The sequence below is a fragment of the Aethalodelphis obliquidens genome, unplaced genomic scaffold (genome assembly GCF_003676395.1).
Source record: "Aethalodelphis obliquidens isolate GAN/ISIS:26980383/991018 unplaced genomic scaffold, ASM367639v1 scaffold61, whole genome shotgun sequence".
Classification (NCBI taxonomy): Eukaryota; Metazoa; Chordata; class Mammalia; order Artiodactyla; family Delphinidae; genus Aethalodelphis; species Aethalodelphis obliquidens.
This window is the reverse complement of record NW_020838005.1, coordinates 3,960,075-3,980,974: the sequence shown is the minus strand read 5'-3', so window position 1 is coordinate 3,980,974 and position 20,900 is coordinate 3,960,075. Positions and strand designations below refer to the sequence as shown.

The following is a 20,900-nucleotide window of genomic DNA, read 5'->3' as shown; positions in this document are numbered from 1 at the left end:
CCGGCTTCCAGAAAGCTCCCGGTGCTTTCTACCGCATTCTTTGGGCGTGAGTCATGCAGGTTTGCAGCCAGCCCCAAAGTGGGTGTATACGCAGCAGAGCGCTATAAATACGAGCGCCTCACCGTGCTGTGCACGCGGCGTCGCCAGGAGGAGCGCGCGGGCACCGCTGACCGGTGAGATGTCCCCACCTTTGCTGCCCCTGCGCAGAGCCTGGCCGGGACTGATGAGCGGGCGGGGGGCGGCACCCAGGCGAGGAGAGGACGGCTACTGGGAGTCACAGGGCTGTCAGAGGGGCGCTTTAGATGGAGTCGCGGATCCAGGGAAGGGAGGTGGTCGGAGCCCCAACACCAGACAGCGGAGCCGGGACCGAATTGCCGGCAGACAGGCAAGGGACTTAGGAAGCCCTTTGTTCATCAGCTCCAACCACAATTCTGTGGAGTAAACGGGATAGATGTAAGGATCCTCCTTTTGTAAAGACGTGGGAATTGACACTTGGAGGACTGACGCTGTTGCCCGAGGCCAGGCTAGTGAGTGGCAGAGCTGGCCTGCACTTGCAGCCTTCCTGCAGCATCTTCCTTGGAAAGGTACTGAGCTCCAGGGGTGGTTGTCAGCTTGCGCGCATGAGTCATCTTGTTTGCTCGCGAATTCTCTAGCTCTCTGGATTGTGTGTTTATAAGTAATGATGTTTTGATTTAAGTATATGTTGCAACCACTGAAATCCTACTCTTTCTGCTTCCTAATGCACCAGGGTACATCAGAGAAACATCACACAACCTCCATCAGACTTCAGACATCTGATTCAACTGTCTCATTTTATAGATGATAATCTGAAGCCTGGAGAGGTTTAGGACCATCTCCAAAGATAGACAGCAAATAGGGATCAGAATTGGGATTAGAACCCAAGCCTTGACCTTCCAGAATTTCTGGACCTAATGAAAAAAAGAAACTTCTTATTATTTTTTTTTAAGAGTGAAGTTTGGAATTTGAGCGTAAGTACAGATACTATAAAAGGATGCTCGCCAGAGTGTTCATGATAATAATAGTGGGAAATCACAGACAATTTAAATGCCTGGCCTCGTGGGATAGCAAAATAAAGTACATCAGAAAAAGGACTCCATTACACAGCCACAAAAGTGTGCTTTTAGAGAGTATTTGAAGATAGTGGGTGTAAAGGATCCCATTGTATGCAAATGCATAGAAAAGAGGAAATATACCACATAATGTTTGCCTCTCGATGGTGTGAATTACAGGTGAATTATTTTCTCATGTTTCTTTTTGTTTGAGTTTTCTGCATTTGGGGAGGCAGTAGGAGAGGAGCTTGGGCTTTAAACCCTGCAGCTTACTAGCTGCGTGACCATGTCCTTCCCACGGCTTCCTCTGGGGAAAGGAGGGCCTTGGAGTGGCTTGTTCAATCAGAGCAGTTGGCAACCAGGCACCCTGGCCAGGAGATGGGTGGGGAGGTGAGTCAGTGCAAAGGGAGGGCAGTTTGGCCGCGCAGCCGCTGTTCTCCTACTGGCCTTGGACTAGTATCGATATCACCTGCAAGCTTATTAGAAAAGCAATCTCTGAATCAGAATCAGCATTATAACAAGACTCCCGGGTAATTCGTAGGAGCTGATCACATCACGGAGGCAAAGCCCACCGTCAGGGAGGGACCACAGGTGACCTTTGTGTACCTGCTTCAGTTCCTCTGTCCCTCTCCCAACACACCACCTCCTCCCACTTCCCCGATAGATACTGCCAATGCCCGTGATTGACCCTACGTCAATTTTGAAGGAGTCGGAATTTCCTGTGATTACATAAGACCCTTGGGTTTACAGAACGCGTTCCCATCTCTAAGGTCTCTATTAGATCCCTTTTACAGGTGAGGAAACGGAGGCTCAGAGACTTAAGTGACTCGGTGTCAAGGAAACAACACTGGACTGGGGTTTGGGGGGGGTTTGGGGGCTGACTGGGGTTTGGGGGGGCTGGGGTTGTCACCAGCTTGCTGCAGGCCTTGGGGAGCCCCATCCTGTCTCTGGGTTCGGCCTCCCCTCTGAGGTGGACGGATTGGGCAGGAGACAGGTCTCTCTCCCAGCTCGGAACTCGATGGCTCCCACGGCGCCCTGGCTCTTGGTGGGAGATCCTGTACTGACCGCTGCGATTCCAGACTTCTCATCCAGAGCTCTTGCCTTTGGCTGCCCCGTCTCTCTTTTCCTCAGGACCCAATGCCCTGTCTTCTGGTCCCAACCTATTTCAGAGTCTCGTGTCTGGATTTCTCAGAAGTCTTTGCTATCGGGGGCCTCTTGCTGGAGGGGTGTTTCTCGCCAGCTCTCTCTCTGGCGTGACAAAGGCTCTGTCCCTGTTTGAGGCGTTTCAGGCTTCAGTGAGCAGCTAGGACAGAGCCACGCAGACCTGAAATAGCACCCTGGCTCAGCTGCCCACTCACCATCTCCGGGGAAGGCGGTGACCCGCTCTCTTCTCCCACGCTGCTCGGGAACCACAGCCTGGCTGCCTTACTAATTATGTCTCAGGAGAGACTTGCCTTATTAATATTCTCCCAAGGGTCCAGATGGGCCTGCTGAGCGGACAGCAGCTTCTGGATGTGCATCATTTCAGGAAGGGGAGACCCCCTTCCCATTCTCTTAGGGGAAACGGGTGAGTTCAGATGAGCATTGGGGTGAAGGGCAGTGCAGGGGGAGGGGTTTCTGTTTTGCAACAACTTCAGCTTCTGGGAAAGGGTCCATTGTGTAAGACCAGCTGGTCCAGGGCTCAAGGCAGCTAGCCGAGTGGTGGTGGGAGGACCCTGGCACACACCCTGCTGTGGGCTTAGAGGGACTGGCTGCGTGAAAGGGACCTGGCAGAGCAGAGTGGCACGTCCTCCCACAGGGACTTTTCCTGGGGAGGTTCCTTGCCCTGCCCCCCCTCCGCCGTTAATCCTTTGGCTTTGCCCCTCCCTCTCTATTCCCTGAAGACAACCGTCCTCCCCACCTTGTTCTACTCTCATCCATGCTAGGGATGACAAATGGATTTATTTCCCTGTAGCAACCCAGAGGCTGTCACTGCCTCAGACCCTTGAAAAGCAATTTCAGGAGGTGTCGAGCCTTGATGGGGACAGTGCTGTGATTGATTGGTGATGCCTGCTGTGGGCAGGGTGGGTGATGCAGACAGCAGGGGGCTGTCTGTGCTGTGGGCTGCAGTCCCCACTTTAGGGGGACGGCAGAGGCCAGCTGAGTGACCCAAGAGAGGTGTTTTCAGGGTTTGTTTGATGTGAGCAGGTATCATCAGATGCCCTTTCTGGATGCAGAAAGCACATGTGCCTTTTTTAGGCATTGTCAGCTATTATGGGGGACAAGGAGAAGGAGGAAGGAGGAGGGCGGCTCGGACCAGAGCCCAGTGGCTCTGACTCTGGAGTTCTCGTTTCTTCTATATCAGGCTGCTGTCCTGTGGTTCCTCCCCGTACCCACTTCCTCCACTTTCTTTTGAAGGGGCCCAGTGGCAAGTCTGATACTTTCTTGTCACTTCCCTGGGATAAAAAGTCGGTGATGCCAGCTGCGGGGAGAGTGGAGGGCAAGGCCTCAGCAGGGTTCCTGGGAAGCCGCACAGGCAGCAGGCTGGGCCCGTAACCAGCGGGCTGTCTAGCTGTTACCATGACAGTCCCCTGTTCTCTGCAAACAGAGGCGTGCTAGGATTCCAGAATTGGAGAAGGAGGCAAGATGAAGACTCTACTGCTGCTCGTGGGCCTGCTGCTGAGCTGGGAGAATGGCAGGGCAATCTCGGACAAAGAGCTCCAGGGTAAGTGACCAGGCGTGCTCTCCTGGCATGCTTCCCTGTGTCAGGGCCCCAAGGGTTAAGACCACCTTTGTCCTGTGCATCGGATCGGGTTTGCTCTGCCCGGGCCCCTCTCTGAGCCGTCTCTCGCCGGCCTAGGCTCTCTGTGGTCAGGTGGGCTTCCAGGCAGTTTCAGGTAGACCCCAAGCCCTTTCTGGCTGCTGCAGCTTGCTTGGCTATTCCCCTCCCCGTCTGCTCGGTCCGGCGTCCACACCTCTTCCATGAAGCTCCATGAAGCCTGGACCATTGGAACCTCTGTGGGTTTCCCCTTGAGTTTCCATAGCACTTACTACCTGTATCCACCACCTTTCCACCTAGAAAACCAATGCTCCGGATTCAGGTAAGGCGGAATATCATTCACTACGAGGGCTTGTCATCCTTCAGAGCCCAGGTGGTGGTTCCCCTCTGTTGCCAGGCCTTTCCTGAAACCTGTCTTCCCTCTGCCCCACTCTTGTCCTATGAGCTGACTGACTCTCTGTAATAGTTAAAAACCCAAACGTTGAGCTCAGAGCTGGGTGGAAATCTGGCTCCTCCCTCCCCAGCTGTATAACCCTCGGTAAGTATCTTGATCTCACTGCGATTCTTTATCCTCGATTGTGCAAAGGGGTGAAGACAGTGTCAAGAGTATTAAATAAAATGCACGTGAAGTGTCCAGCTCAGCATTTGGCCCAGGATAAGAACCAGAGAAGCATTGGCTGTTACTTTCGGTACTTTGGTGACATTGTCTCATTACATTTGTCACACGGTGTGGTGTCTGATCACAGTCTCCTTGAAGGATGGTGCTATTAAGTCACCTCTGTGGCCCTGTCACCTGACACTGCATTGGAACAGCGAAGTTCAGATGTTTGCTTAAACTGCATTGCAGAAAGACTTGTATCCACAATAACACTATTTTATATTTTGATGCTTAAACAGTTACGCTGCCAGGATTTTTTTTTTTCCCTTGAAAAATTTCTTCTGCAGCTGGGTAAGGCTGCTTCTCCAGAGCTCCAGGGGCGGACTGGGTTGTCCCTCCTCTGGGGCGTGTCCGCTCCGATGGTTTGCATTTCTGAGCAGCTGGGTGTAATCGATTCTCAGGCCCTGGGTCTACAGTGAGCCCTGGGATGGAACCTGTGTCAGGGCAAAGCTGGGGCCGGAAGGCTGCCTGCCAGGAGGATCCCAGCCATGGCAGCCCCTGGGCCCACTGGCCTTTCTGACCATTCCAGCTGGTTCCAGGGTTATATCCCCAGCACCATCCCTTCCTCTGGCCTCATCTACCTCCCTGCTCTTTTCTTGCAGAAATGTCCACCGAGGGGAGTAAGTACATTAATAAAGAAATTAAAAATGCTCTCAAGGAGGTGAAACAGATAAAGACCCTAATAGAACAGACCAACGAAGAGCGCAAATCATTGCTTGGCTCCTTAGAGGAGGCCAAGAAGAAGAAAGAGGTAAGAAGAGCCCGGGTGACCCCCACCTTGATCCGCTGTGCTGGAGGGAGGGAGGGGCCGTTGCTCTTCCGAATGCCCTGCCAGGTTACTATGGTGACCCGCAGGCCTTCTCGGGTTGTGTCAGCTGATACTGGGGCTGTGGTTAACAGATAGGGAAGGTTTATTTGCTTTTCAAAGCTTCAAGCAGTGAGATCTTGGATCTGGTTTTGTTAAAAGCCTGGCCCAGGGCCTGCCGCCCAGATTCACTTCAGTAGATTTTTCTAAACCCAGACTATGTGTAAGGTCCAAGGCAGGCTTTGGGTAGGGCCTGTCACTGTCACAGGTTAGGAGAGGGGTGGCACCCTACCTTCAGGAAGCTTATCTAGTAGGGGCGATACCTTCGGGGGTACGGCGGGTGCACGCCGTATTGCCCAAGGCTCTATAGAGTTCTGGACTACTTCGTAAAGAGACACCTAGGTCCAATGGTGAACATACAAAACGAAAACACTATAATTCAATAAGGAGCTTATTTAAAAAGTCAATAATGTCCTTCAGGGTCTCCTCAAAGCCTATTCCCATTGCCACCCTACCCGTAATGACAGAGATGCTGAGATGGGGCCCCCTGCCACCTTCATGATCCCTGATGCATGGAGTAAAAGCATTATAAAGACTCAGAAAAGTTGTGCGGTGAAGGAAGCACATGTAACTTCATTTAATCCAAGTGTTTTCCAAATCGAATTGACCATGGAATCCATTTATTTTTTCCTGATAGCTTGTAGCACAATTCCATGGAAACCACTTAAGGACATGTTGGCCTGGGTGCAACTCTAACTTTCTTTGAAACTTAGTACCTTTCTTGGCATCAGTATTAGTTCTCATCACACTATGAGAAACCTAGAGCCCTTGTAGAAGTGGCAGGCCCTGTTCATGAATTTTTGCGCTTCTCATTGGAGTTTGATATTTGACAATCCATGTTCTATGATAAAGCATATCAAGTTTGGAAAAAGGCTCCATGACTTCTTAGTTGAGGAATATGCGAACCGGAAAGAAAGGAATTGGGCAGCAGAGTTGACGCCTGTGAGTTGGCCCAGTTGGAGGCGTGGTGGCCATCTCGGACGAGGGGGGCAGGGGACACAGAGCAAGAGAAGACCTCACATATTCAGATATTCATAGTGTAGCTTTGCTTTGGGGTATGGATGGTCTACTTAATTCTTTGAAGAGTAATACACTCATTTATCAAGATTTTAATATAGGAAAGCAGAAGTTTTTCCATAACCCTTTTACCTAAGGACAATTCACTTAACATTTGATCTATTTCTTACTACATTTTCTCCTCTATACTTTTTGGACAGTGACTATACTCAAACTCCTGAATTTTTAACATGAAAAATGCTTATTATAATACTTAAAACTTACGACAAACATCCCTTGTAATGCTGTCCTATCTACCTTTTGTAGGTACCACAGTTTCCTTCACTTGTCCCCTAGTTTTGAGCATTGGGGTTGATTCCAGCATTTTTGTTGCCACACATGAATATCGTAACAAATATCTTCAAGCATATGGATTTTTCCTTTATTGCAGGAATTCCTTGGGACAGATTCTTGTAGAATTACTGGATCAAATGTCATGGTCATCTTGGAGAGTTTCGGTAGTAGTGGTGACTTTAATTTCGGAAGCTTACCTATTCCTGTGGCATGCCAGGGACCATGGTTGCAATAGAGAAATAAGATTCAGGGAAGCTTTGAAAGATGACGTTTAAATTCCAGAAGTTGAGACTAGGAAGTGGGGTATTAGCGAGAGGGAAGTCCTGGGGTAGAGACTGTAAGTGCAGCGTCAGAGAAAGGAGCTGTCCAGATGAGCTCTAATGGATGGAAAGGACTAAGGAGCAGTTGGATCTTGAAGACGAGAGGATGTTTAGAGCCAGATGGGGAGGGAATTCCAGGTGGGCAGATGCGGGAACACGTGAGCCAGAGCAGGGATGGAAATAAGCACCCCATGTGGCCAGGTTGGGCCGGGGGGCCAGCACCACGGTGCCTGCTTGGGGAAGGGGAAGCCGTGGTTTCTGTTGCTAACCCAGCCTCGGTCCTCTTGTAGGATGCCCTGAATGACACCAAGGATTCTGAAACGAAGCTGAAGGCGTCCCAGGGGGTGTGCAATGAGACCATGACGGCCCTCTGGGAGGAGTGTAAGCCTTGCCTGAAACAGACCTGCATGAAGTTCTACGCGCGTGTCTGCAGAAGCGGCTCGGGACTGGTGGGCCAACAGGTGACAAGGGGCCCCGCTTCTTCAGCACAGCCTGGGCTCTGGTTGGGCAGTGAGGAGAACTGAATGTGCTTCTTTGGTTCTGCACCCAATTCCAAGTGTGGGGATTTCCCCATCAAGAATTTCTCCCACACCGGCTGGGTGTCCTGCAGTTGAACTCCGCTCTGACCCCGTCTACCCAGAGACAGCGTCGGACCCCACGGGCTCAGGGCTCAGTCCCACAGGACGCCTCCCCATCCCCACTGCCAACTTCAGCCGCCGATCACAAGTCCAGGTGGTCACCTGTGTTTCTGACGGACTGGCTGTAGATTAGAGTTTCCCATGACCGCCCCCTTGGGTTCAATTAATTTGCTAGATGAGCTCATAGAACTCGGAGAAACATTTTACATACTAGATTATTGGTGTGTTGTAAAAGGATATAACTCAGAAACAGCCAGATGGAAGAGATGCCCAGGGGGAGGGATGGGGAAAGGATGGGGAACTTCCATCACCTCTTCGAGTTCAACAGTCTCCTGCATCTCATTGGCACATGTGTTCATCAACCCAGAAGCTCCCCAAGCCCATCCTTTTGGGTTTAATGGAGGCATCATTACATAGGTACGATTGATTAAATCATTGACCATTGGTCATTGATTCAAGGTCCAGCCCCTCTCCCCTCCTTGGAAATCAGGTGGTGGGGCTGAAAGTTCCAACCCTCTAATCCTAGGGTTGGCTCCCCTGGCGACCAGCCCCCATCCCTAGGTGCTTTCCGAAAAGTCACCTCACTAACATAACAAAAGACACCTTTATTGCTCTTAGCACAGGAAATTCCAAGGGCTTTAGGACCTCTTTATCAAGGACCAGACCAAATATATATTTCTTATTATAAATCACAATATCACAGCTTCATTTCACATGCAGTTGATTAGTTCTGGCTGCATTGGGGCCCAGAGCGCTGTGATCAATTGGTAATGTCTGCTATGAGTGCAGTAATGTGGAGTCATGAAAAGCACCTGTGCCAGGTATTTGCCATCTTCCGAAGACTCTCATTCAGCAATTATTAGCTGCCTAACGTAACAAATGGCTCCACGGTATGGCAGAGCCCTACATCCACTTAAACAGAAGGAATTAAGAATTTTTAGTACCCTATTACTGATCCTCCCTGTCCTGCGGGCCTTGCTCAGCTAGGGCTCATGAATTTCGCCCTTTCCAGGAGTCCTGTCAGTTGGCCCTTGGCTGAGTGGGCTTGGGGATCACCAGTGGCCAAAGAGGACAGCAGACTAGTCTCATGTGACGGGCCTTGTGACTCTCTTGGCCTCGCAGGTCTTCCTAAGCTCTTCCCCTCGGGGTCGGTAGAAAGGAAAGGCACTGACCTGGACAGTTCAGAGATGGGGAGCCAGTCCCAGCCTGGCCTTCTGCCGCCTGCTGTGACTCTGAGTTGCCCCGGGTGCAGGCAGGAGGGGCCGGGCCTGGCCCGTCTTGACAAGGGGGAAGCACCCCTGACTGTCCCCTGTCTCCTGTCGCAGCTCGAGGAGTTCCTGAACCAGAGCTCCCCCTTCTACTTATGGATCAACGGTGACCGCATCGACTCCCTGCTGGAGAACGACCGGCAGCAGGGCCACGTGATGGACGTCATGGAGGACAGCTTCACCCGCGCATCCAACATCATGGACGAGCTCTTCCAGGACCGGTTCTTTCCCCGGAAGTTCCAGGACACTCAGTATTACTCGCCCTTTGGCTCGTTCCCAAGGGGATCGCTCTTCTTCAATCCCAAGTCCCGCTTCGCCCGGAACGTCATGCCTTTCCCCTTGTTGGAACCCCTGAACTTCCATGACATGTTTCAGCCCTTCTTTGACATGATCCACCAGGCCCAGCAGGCCATGGATGACCACATGCATAGAACTCCCTACCACTTCCCGATGGCGGAATTCCCAGGAGGTTAGAAGGATGGGATGGGAAATCACAATTCATTGAGATGCTAACCCGTTAGATGCTCAGAACTGTGGCCGGGGCTTGGCATGTGTCATCTGAATTCCACCCCCAGAAACCTGGGGAGGGTGCTCTCATCCCGGTTTGATGGGGAGAAAACTATGACAGGATGGTGAAGGAGCATGTCCAAGGGTTCACAGCTGATAAAGTGGGAGCCAGTCAAATCTAGCCCTGCAGGATTCAGAATCTGTGTTCTTTCGAGTGTACCAAGCTCCTTCCAGCAATTGGAGGGCATGACATTGACTCTTTCCTCTAGAGAACTAGACCCCTTTGTCTTGGGAACTCAGGTGGCTTTATGTGGACGCCATGCATATATTGGTGACAAATTATATAATCAGCTCATGGTACGGTTAAGAAAGCTGTTTGTGGCTGTAACCTTAGGGTCTGGTAGAGAATGGGCACACAATGAATATATTTTGAATGAAGGAACTCTAACATGGACACGAGAAGCCAAAACTTTTCAGAAGTGATTTCCTTCATTGAACCAATAGACACTCGTTGGCCAACCCCATCTCCTAAATGCTACAGTTTGACCGGCACTGGGCTGTGGCTTGAAACGGATTGGAAACACAGGAGGGTATTGAATTGAACGAGGAGTTTACTGCATATCCATAATGGGGGGCTCCCTGTGTTACAAGGAGGTTCTAAGGTGGATCCTATTCCTGCCTTCAAGGCGCTTGCTGTCTGACCCGGGGAGAGAAATGAGCCAGACAGAATGCAGAGCAGAACGGGTTATGATGCCAGAGAGAAGTACGAGCAGGCAGGAGACGTGCCAGCAGGTGGGGATGGTGGGGGAGGGGGCCGAACCCAGCTCAGGGGGCCCTGGGGACCACCTGCTGGTCCCGCTGCAGGGAGCCCCGATCCGAGCCTGTGTCTGCAGGCGAACAACCAGAGTCCAACCTGCTCTGCCCGCAGAACCATGTCAAAGGGCCAGACAGTAGTGTGGAAGGGCTCTGGGAGATCGCGGTGGTCCATCTCTGTGTCGCTCTGTATGACCTTCCCTTGTGTGTCTCCAGAAAACAGCAGTGACCGCACCGTGTGCAAGGAAATCCGCCACAACTCCACGGGATGCCTGAAGATGAAGGACCAGTGTGAAAAGTGCCAGGAGATCTTGTCCATGGGTGAGTCGGGGGGCCCCATGGTCTCCTGTGTCCTCGGGTCTCCAGCACCTCACTAGGGCTGCATTTATGGGCTCAGACGGATGGGAGTTCAAATGCCAGCTCTGTTGCCTTCCAGCTGTGACTCTGGGTGGGGGAGTCCTTTGCCCAGCTCTGCTTGGGTCCCCATCTGGGGTCGCGGGTTAAGATGAGGGGCTGTCCCTGAAGTCGGACAGAATACAAGGTGCTTACCACATGATCCAGCTCACGGTTAACAGGCTGACGGTGGCAGGAGCTGCCGTGCTTTTCTAAAGAGCTGTCATCCTTTGACTTCCCTCAGTTCGTCTGTTCCCAAGGGCCAAACATAGTAGCCATCCTCATGTTTTGCTGCAGACAGTGAGAGTTTAGGCAGTGTGGATTCTGTTAAACAAACTCTTCCCATGTGTGTGTTACTAAACACTCTTGTAAACACTTTACAAACATTTACTCTTTTTCCTGGAACAACCGGGGTGGCTACAGTTATCATCCCTGTCTTACGGAGGAGGACACTCAGTCAGAGAAGGTTTGGTGACCTGCCCAAGATTACATGACGCCCTGGGGGCGTTTGTGGTGTGTTCCCAATCAGTGCTGCTGTGTTCTCTACCCTGAACACGTGGGTCTCTCCTAGTGGTACCCTAGCTTCCCGGCAACTTTACCTTTGGTAGGTTGGTCCCTGAGGCAGAGGAAATACCTCCCTTCCGCTGTTTCCTTCGGTTTTATCAGGGGGACGAAATTCTTCTTACTTGGAAATAACACCTATGAAAGCGGCGAAATACTTCCTGGCCGACAACAGTCTATGCTCGGAAAAAGTTAATTGTTTCCCTTGTACCGAGCGGATCGATCTTACGGCTTTGCTCTTACTGAATACTTTTTGGGTTTGCCCGGGCAGGCCTTCAGAGTCTGGCTAAATATTTCTAGTCTCATTGCTGTGATTTTAGAAGCTACTGCAAAAGAAATACAAGTGCTGCAAGAGGCTGATCTATGACGAAGCGAGACGTGAGTACACAACCTCCTGGGTTTATCCCATAAAATACCACGATTAGAAGGGTGTAAATCACACCGTGAGAGAGTCACGTTAGGGCCAGAAGAAGAGACCTACAGATCCCCAGGCTCAGACTGGCGCCCCTGGCACTGATCTTAATGTTCACTGATCACAGCTTCCTGAAACAGCGGTTTTCTTTTCTACATTGAAGAAGACTTATGACCCTTTATCTAAGGTGCTTGCAGACATTTGAGCAGGTGCTGCCCGGGACCTCCAGACTGGAATTTCACAACTTCAGTACTACTGGCATTTTGGACCAGGTCCTTCTTTGTGGTGGGCTGTCCTGTGCACCGTGAGATGTTTAGCAGCATCTCTGGCCTCTACCCACTGGAGGCCAGTAGCCTCCCACCCTCACCCCAGTTGTGACACCAAAAAGGTTTTCAGACCTTGTCAAATATCCCTGGGGACAGCACCGCCCCAGGTGAGAGCCACTGCTCTAGACTGCTACCCAGTTCTCAATGACAGTCCTTATTTTCAATGATTCCCTGGTAAGAAGAGTTAAGTTTCGTCATTATATACCTTTTTCAACCGAGTTTATTGTTAATAATCCTATGTCTTGCCCCACCTGACATTTTATTTTATTCTAGTAGAAATCATTACAGCCACCATGGTGAAGAGTGCAAAGAACTCCCCCTTTCCCCTGACGTGCTTGGGTTTGATGTGCTCTTTTGGGGATAGTTTTCAAAAATCAAGGGAGAGAAAAACAGTAGTTTTGAGAGAGAGAGAGAGTGGGTAGTTCCCAGCCCTTATCCACCTGACAACCTGCAGTGGGCACTTGGTGACCAAAAGCAATGAACTTCCCCGCTCTCTGGTGAGCTTGGCGACCAGCCATGGTGGGCAGGTGGGCAAAGCCCGGATGCCCAACCCCAGGCTACTGTGCTCTGTGGCCCGAGGGTCCTGACTGGCTCTTCTGCTACCCAGGCTCCTGGGGCCAGAATTTCCAACTCGATAGATAGAGGCAAGCTTGGAGAATTTTCCAGAGCCACAGACTCAGAGTAGGAAGAGCCCAAGTTTAGGAGTTAAAGCCCGGGGTTCAACATCCTGCCCTCGCAAATCGTTCATCCTATGACTTTAGGCAAATGATGTACCGCTCTGGTCCTCAGTTTCATTCTTGATAATACTTCACGTCAGAATACATCTGACTATTAGAGATCACGGCTATCCAGTGCACTCGGTGGTGCCTGGTACATAGCAGGTACCATGGCAGCTACAAGTGACATCCACCGTTTCCTGCAATGACTAATGGAGGGAAGGAGGGCAGTGAGGTCTGAGCACATGGAGCCCTGAGGTCCATGCTTCTTGAGGTGTGGGCAGTGCCCCTCATTGCTGGTCCCCAAGGGGACAGGGTCGTGCACCCAAAGAGAAATCAGTGATGTCACTGAGACAGTTTGGTTCAGATGACATCGTCTCCCAGGGCAAGACTTTCTCAATGAAGGACGCGCACGCTGATTTACATGCGGGGCGAGCCTTCTGTTTTGTCTCGAGCTGCTAGCGAACGCTTGGTGGACTGGAGCTTGGAGTAGCTCTGCCTTAGCTCTGCCTTAGGTCCTGGGTGCGTGAACTGGTTGCCATTTGTTTTCACCCCTTTTTAGCTCTCCCTTCACGTTTCTGTCGTTTGTCTTTTTTTTTTTTAATCTCCGGGCAGACTGTTCAGCGAACGACTCCTCTCAGATGCAGCTGCGCCAGCAGCTGAACATGTCCCTGCAGATGGCGGAGAAGTTCAGCAAGCTGTACGACCAGCTGCTCCAGTCCTACCAGCAGAAGATGCTGAACACATCCTCCCTGCTGAAGCAGCTGAACGAGCAGTTCACCTGGGTGTCCCAGCTGGCCAACCTCACGCACAGCGACAGTCAGCACTATCTCCAGGTCTCCACGGTGAGTCTGTCCTGGCCACACACTGAAGCTGGGCTCAAGGTGTTGTCTGGAGCTCATGTGATCCTCCCCCAGGGCTGAAACGGGGTGAAGATGTTCAAGAGCGCATGTCTGCTTTTCACTGAGCATTTGTCGTATGGCAGGAAACAAAAACCTCAGGTCCAGTGGTGCATGGAAACCTCATCACTCAGTGACATGGAATGTCATGAACCCATTTTACAGATGAGGAAACTGAGAGCTTCAACAGCTTACCCAGCATCTCCTATCTGCAGGGTGATCACCTGGGTATTTGTTTGAACCTGTCTGCCCGGCTGCAGAGCTAGTGCCCTTTCCGGGGAGCTGCCTTGCTGCCCCGTCCTGCCTAGGATGGCTCATGAATTGGCCCATCGTTCTCCTCCAGTGATAAGAAGCTTCCCTCTAGTGCTGGGAACCTTTTCTTTTTCTTTCCCTGATTCCTCTTCTACCACCACGTGGCCAGTGGCTCCTCAAAGGAAACACGTTTTACTCGGTGGGGCTCCCCCAGGTTGGTCCTTCGTGAATGACATTTACACCCACAAACGAGGGTCTCTGAATTAGGGCATTTCTCTTCACCAAGTTGTATAGGTGTCGAGGTGAGTAAAAAGCAAAGGGGTCAACTGATCTGAATTAAGCCTGACTTCAGGTGCCAAATGAGTCCGTGTTGACCATTGTTTCCGCCCTCTCGTGACTTTTCTCCTTTTAGGTGAATTCCCACAGTTCCGACCCCAGCGTTCCCTCTGGCCTCACTAAGGTGGTTGTGAAGCTCTTTGATTCCTACCCCTTCACTGTGACGGTCCCACAAGAAGTCTCCAATCCTAAGTTTATGGAGACTGTGGCAGAGAAAGCGCTACAACAATACCGCCAGAAGAGCCGGTGAGTGTGCGGGCCTCACCTGCGGTCCCTCTGGGCCCGTCAGGTCCCTGGGGACTGAGAAGAGGGCAGAGGACCTGCCCTGGGAATCGCTGCTCCTGTAGCCACAGCGCAGGCAGGGAGCCACGAAGTTACTGGGAATTTTCTCCTTCCTTTGGAGGATGTTTCTTCTGGGTTGCTAAGAATTGGAGCGTTGGTTGCTGCCTCTCTGTGAATATCAGGCCTCACCTTCCCCTCCCCGCCTTCTTTTTCAGGGAGGAGTGAGACGTGAGCATTGCTTTTCCAAGTATGGGGGTGTCTGCGTCCAGCTGCCCCCGCAATGAGCCACAGCCCCCTCTAGAGAGCTCTGCACGTCACCAGCTGACCAGGCCCTGGGCTCGAGGCCCTCCTGACCGCACCCAGCTTCTCCCTCTGGATTTGCACTGTAATGCCTGCATTTGCTGATCACGGGAAGAACTTCCCGGCATGCCACTAACTCAATAAACCGCCTTGTAATCTGAATGCTCTGCTGTGTCCTCTTTATGCTATTTTTGTTTTGTTTTGTTTTTTTTTACATCTCCCACACACTTTCATTTGGGTGTGGAAGAAAAAAGGAGAAAAGAAAAAGCAATGGCTAAGATGGTATGTTCTCATATAATTGAGCATAAAAGGAGTGGGACAGTGAAGTTGACCCAGTTCAAAGATTTCTTGCTTTTAGGAAGAGAGATGTTCCCTATAGCCAGCTAAAAATACGTTTCTGAAAAATGAATCTTTTCCATTCCATTATACAGCAGATACATATTCTGATGGGGGCTCAGGTGATACCCTGAAGGAATACATTGAAAATTAGGGTGCAGAAGGGGTAAAAAGGCATACCAGTTATTTCCATACATAATTGATATTTTCCTTATGGAAAAAGTAGTGCCCCCCCCAAACAAAACGAGGTAATTTTCTTTTAGCTGTAAGAGCCTAGAATCCCTGAGGCACCTTCTTGACTGTGGCATTGATTGGCCACTGTCTGTCTATACAAACTTTATCTCTTTCCCTCAACCGCAGGAATTTCTCCTCTGCCTGGGTTTCTCGGGATGACTATTCACCCCTCACTCTGAAACATAGCTGGCCTGCAGGACCGTACGTTGCCAGCAGGTGGCAGTGACTAACCGCGGTACTTCACATTAAGAAGCGTCTCCGTTTATGAATCTTCTCTACAGAATTCTGTTCATCAAATACACTTCAAGGTTTGTAGCAAAGTCCACGTGTAAATTAAAAGCTTAAAATATTCTTAGTTTACCATTCCTTGTTTCTCCAAGTTATCAACAACCCTGCCACACAAGCAACAAACTCTATGGCTCAGTATATGTCCACAGAAGCTAGTACTTTAGTATTGCTATCAAGGAAGTTGAGAGTAAAGTTAGGGTGATTCATTTAAAGATATACCATGACCTTAATTAGGGTTATGGTTCAGAAGGCATTTGCTAAAATGACCATAATTGTAAATTATATATTACATCATTGTCACAGCTTATGTTTCAAAAATTATTTTCCTTTTTCCATTATGTTGCTGGATGCCGGCAGTCACGACACCAAGTTGTTGCTTCTTTTTACGCAACCTCCTTTAAACTCTCCTAGACCTGCCCCTTAAAATTCAGAGGCTAAAGCTGACTCAGTTTCACTGGGACCCCTTTTCCCCACCCTCTTCCTTCTTTGCACAGTGGCCTGGTTTGAGGGTCCGTGGACGTCCCTCCATCCCCAACAGAAGTTCCAGCCTGAGGCCCTAGAAGTTCCGAGGCAGGAAATGAGATGTTGGTTTCTGGCTTCCAGGATCCTTGCAGCAGAATGGGAGCAGGGCTTGATGTTCTGAGAAGAGAGGGCTTGTCCTCTGCCTGGCCAGGGGAGTGGCACAAATCCACTGTCAGCCTCTACGTTGACACTTGAAAGCCTTCTGCTAGAAAATTGTAATTAGATATCATCTCTGATGAGGTGCAACGACCCCAGAGTTGTGCCGTGTGCAGCTTGGGCAACTGTAACTAGCAGCCCTGGGCCAACCACCGTGCTCTAACCCCAGGGCCAATTGCTTTGGGCAATCCCATTGGGTCCCTGCAGTTCCCCTCAGGGCAGGGGTTATTTCCCCCCTGCACAGCACAAAGGCTTCCAGGAGTAGCCTTCATTAGAGAAGTGGCCTGTGACAGGAAGGCCTAGAGGGGAGAAGACCCCACCCCAGTTCCTTGTGGTCCACAGAGACTATAGGCGGGGACCCCGGGTTGCAGCCCTGCACTTTGAAGGGGTGGGGAATAGGGGAGCCGTGGGAGCCCGGAAGCCCCGCCAGAGTGCGCCGAGCAGAGCTCGCCACCTAGTGGTGAGGGTGGGCTTGACAGGGGCCCCTTGGTTCGGGCTTCCCTTCCCCCAAAGGCCTCCAATTAGTCTCCTTTAGGCATCACCTCCCCTGGGGTTACAAGGTCACAGAGTCACAGTGACGGGATTGGAGGAAAATGCTCACCACGGAAGAGAAACTTTGTCCCACCCCAAGGGCGCTGGAGGCTTAGACTGCTGGCAGGGGCCTAAGGAGGACACACGCACCAAGTTCAAGGCTGGCCCAAGGACAGCGTCCACTTGTCTAGGAGGAGAGGAGACCCCTTGGTAGTAGCAGCCCGGGTCAACAGACCAAGCAAGACCCCACCTCACCTCAGAGGAGCTTGACCAGGAGCGAGGAGGACGTCGGGGTCCAGCGTGGGAACGCGCCCCGCCGCTGGTCTGCTCAGAACCGGAGGAGGACAGCCTGTGTGCCCCTCACCTCCTCCAGCCCTCCTCCTCTGATGCGGGAGGGGAAGAGTTTGCTTTGGATGCAAGGGTGACGTTCCATAGTAAACTTTGGATCGTTTTAGTAACTGTGACCTTTTCAGGAAGAAAAAACCCAATCTGCATGAGCTGTTAAGTGATGGGAACAGTGGTCAGAGTGAATCAAATTGTTTCATGTTTGTGCCTCCAAAGCAATGAAACTCCACCATAAACAGATTCCCGGAGTCGCATCCACAGTTGAACATGAGGTGCAGACAGGAAGTGGCTCGGGGAGAGGTCATTGGGAGTGCGGGTGTAGACATAATAAGGACCATTTATTTGCAGTCATGCAGAATTGGGATCAAACCCAGGTCTGATTCTGGGGTCCATGGCGCCCTCGCTGGCCAGGCTCCCACCTTAGTATCCTCTCTAGACCCAGCATTTGCCCGGGGTTTTCTCGCTGTGACAGGATAGCTTGGCAAACCCAGGAAGTATGAAATGGATCTAAAGACAGCCCGAGAGGGACTCGGGTCTGCAGAATTTATTAATAGAACTGATGATTACCAAATCAGTCAATATGATAGCAAGTGAATGCCAGGCCAAGTGGAACAATTTATGAGGTTAATAATGAACTCTCTGTTTGCCTCTGGGATATCTCGACCCCTCGGTCAGAATCTTCCTGGAGGATGACACTGCGCAGGGTGGGGTGGGGTGACGGCCGTTGGTCCAGCCCCTCCTGCCCTGCGCCCACCACTCTGAGGCCTCGGTCAACAGTTGCCTCCAGCCAGGTCAAGTCCACTCCAAGGTTGGGGAAGGGGAGTCACTCAGGCTAGGAGAGGGAATGGAGAAAGGTCAGCACTTTATTTGCCCTCATCTGTTTGTTGCCTCCAGCACCAAAGGAGTAAAGATAACGATGCTCAGCTGGGACCAGACGTTCTCCTACAACCTCCTGGTGATATCCAGACCCTTCGGTGCCCAATTCAATAAAAACGTGCACCTGACCCACGCTGACCGCCACACAGGTGTGGGTGATGGGTGGACCAATTACTCCAGCCTCACATCCATAAAGAGGCTTTTGCCTTCTTTGGGAAGGGCTTCGTGCACAGGTATAAAATCACAGAGATGCACTGACAGCACCGAAGGAAGGTGTTCATTCTCCAGATTCAAGCCTGCGACCCCTCCCCAGTCCACCTGCCCAGAGTGCACAAGGTATCATTCTTTTTTTTCTTTTTAGTTAAAAAGATTTTCTTTTTTTGGCCGTGCCCCACGTCATGGGGGTATCTTAGTTCCCCGACCAGGGATGGAACCCGTGCCCCCTGCAGTGGCATCTCGGAATCTTAACCCCTGGACCCACCGCCAGGGGAAGTCCCAACGTATCATTTTTTTTTTTTTTTTTTTTCAGTATGCGGGCCTCTCACTGTTGTGGCCTCTCCCGTTGCGGAGCACAGGCTCCGGACGCACAGGCTCAGCGGCCATGGCTCACGGGCCCAGCCGTTCCGCAGCATGTGGGATCTTCCCGGACCGGGGCACGAACCCGTGTCCCCTGCATCGGCAGGCGGACTCTCAACCACTGCGCCACCAGGGAAGCCCCCAAGGTATCATTTTTTTAAATAGCAATTATCTGGAGCCTAGTGTAACATTCTCTCACTCTGTGTGTGTAAAAACATCCATTTGTGGATGTCAAAACTTAAACCAAAATTTTGATAACTCTTTTTGGGAACTTTCTGGAAATGTCTGGGCCGCTCTTGATCCTGCCACATGGGGAAAGAACCTCAGGATGGAAACGAAGGTAAGCCAGGCTTGGGTATTTAGTGCAGCTTCGCTCAGACACTGCCTTGTATTTTTTCCCCCTTAGTTCATGGGTTCCTCACGGAACTATTTTTCGTAGTTATTTTTCGTAGCTACTTTTCCAGCTTCCACTGCCCCATCCTTGGAATAACTCCTGCTTTGGACTCATTTTAGTGACTGGAGACCTACAGGTAAGATCTTCCTAGTAGCGGACCCAGAGACACCCCTTCTAACTGTGAAGCCTAACTTTGTGGAGAGATCTCTTCCCTCTCGGCACTGCCCCTCCTCCAGGGCGTCCCTCGGGGTTTGCTCCCTTCTCTGAGGCTTTCCTGGTCGCTTTAGGGTTTGGGACTAGCCAGCCTCTTGCCTGTAGGTCAAAGGGGGACGCTTTGCCCCGCCTGCGCCCGCACCTCGAAGGATCCCGACAGCTGCCACCAGGGGGCGGCATGAATCCATGTTCCGGGGCTGACAGCGGACGCGGACCTTGAGAGAAGGACCAGAGTTGCGCTCCGGCTCCGCTGATGGCTGGGCTTCGCTGCCCTCTCTCCCTCCAGTCAGGTGACCCACCCACCTCCCCGTATCTTTCCTCTGGGCCCAGCCCCTGCAGGTGGCCAAGTTGACTCTGCAGATTTGGGGTTATCCCCATGCAGAGACACCTACAATTGAAGTGAGGGGGCATCTGGCTTGGCTTTTAAATGTCCCACATCTTTGCATTTGGGGAGGCTTTCTGAGCGGTGGTGCATCCTTCTGGGACCCTCAGAGCTCACCCGGAGCCCTCCCGTTCTCAGCTGTGAATTTGTGGGGTGCTGGGGCCAGGCGGCCGCCCTGAGGGGAGGAGCTGTCCAGAGTTCACTCAGTCGGCTTCATGAGATTTATACGGTTCCTTTTGGCCGGTGACCACTCACCGCAAATTCAACTTTGAGAGCCGCTCACGGCCCAACAGCTCTGATGCTGTACTATGATTTAGTTTCACACTGGCCCAGGGGGACCGCCTTCCTCATCCTGCCAGCCGATTCCTTAGCTGACGCCGGCAATCACTGTTCGCTGTTAGAAGTACAGGCTCTGAGCCTCAGCACCCACGATTTTTCCGAGTCCCCTGAGATGAGTTGAGTGTGTGCCAGCGGGGCTCATGCTACCTGAGGCTTGGACGTGAGGGCAGTGCTGGGAGAGGCGAGAAGCCAGTCAGTGGAAACCTGGACCAGCAGTGGCCAGGAGGAGACGAGGGAGGAGGGAAAAGCGGATCTGCATTAGCAATGCCTTCAGAAGCGCAATTTATGGCTTCAGTACACAGCTGGTACCAAAAGGACTCTGCAAGGAGAATTTTTGGGGGGGGACCTTCAGGCATCAAAAGGTCTCAGATCAAAGGAAGAGTAAATTATATTCATCAAAAGCCTGATCCAGAAAGGGGACCCGGGTTCTCTGGTAATTAGAACGTCTATTTCCAGAACATTCTTTGGCCTCAGCATTCCAGGAATTGAAGTTTTACTGAACCTCAGGGTTTGGGGCTTAAGTCATTGCACTGTGTGTTCCTTAATGTCCGTACTTCTCCCCCTGGGGTAGATGTGAGGTGCGATAAAAGCACACAACAAACATGGCACTCCTGCACTGAGCGGAAATGTCATTTAAAGATTTGGAAAATAGCTCAAAAGTTTAAAACACAATTACATAACGAAATAGAATGCAAAATTCATAGATTTTATTTATTTATTTTTAAAATTAATTAATTAATTTATTTATGGCTGTGTTGGGTCTTCGTTTCTGTGCGAGGGCTTTCTCTAGATGCGGCGAGCGGGGGCCACTCTTTATCGCGGTGCTCGGGCCTCTCACTGTCGCAGTCTCTCTTGTTGCAGAGCACAGGCTCCAGACGTGCAGCCTCAGCAGTTGTGGCTCACGGGACTAGTTGTTCCGTGGCATGTGGGATCTTCTCAGACCAGGGCTCGAACCCGTGTCCCCTGCTTTGGCAGGCAGATTCT

General features: G+C 51.3%; 1 protein-coding gene across 2 annotated transcripts; it reads left to right on the top strand.

The window, feature by feature from the left end:
- The first annotated feature begins 45 nt into the window (after positions 1–45).
- CLU (clusterin) lies at positions 46–14,886 on the top strand. 2 transcript variants are annotated; one of them, XM_027088071.1, is made up of 9 exons: positions 46–173; positions 3,658–3,774; positions 5,089–5,237; positions 7,312–7,482; positions 8,985–9,396; positions 10,464–10,568; positions 13,271–13,500; positions 14,219–14,388; positions 14,640–14,886. In XM_027088071.1, the coding sequence occupies exons 2-9, from the start codon at positions 3,696–3,698 to the stop codon at positions 14,647–14,649; spliced, it is 1,326 nt and encodes a 441-aa protein (XP_026943872.1). In that variant the 5' UTR covers positions 46–173; positions 3,658–3,695; the 3' UTR covers positions 14,650–14,886. The 2 variants fall into 2 exon arrangements, with proteins under 2 accessions (XP_026943872.1, XP_026943871.1); XM_027088070.1 differs by lacking the exon at positions 46–173 and having other exon boundaries at positions 3,543–3,774.
- Positions 14,887–20,900: the final 6,014 nt, after the last annotated feature.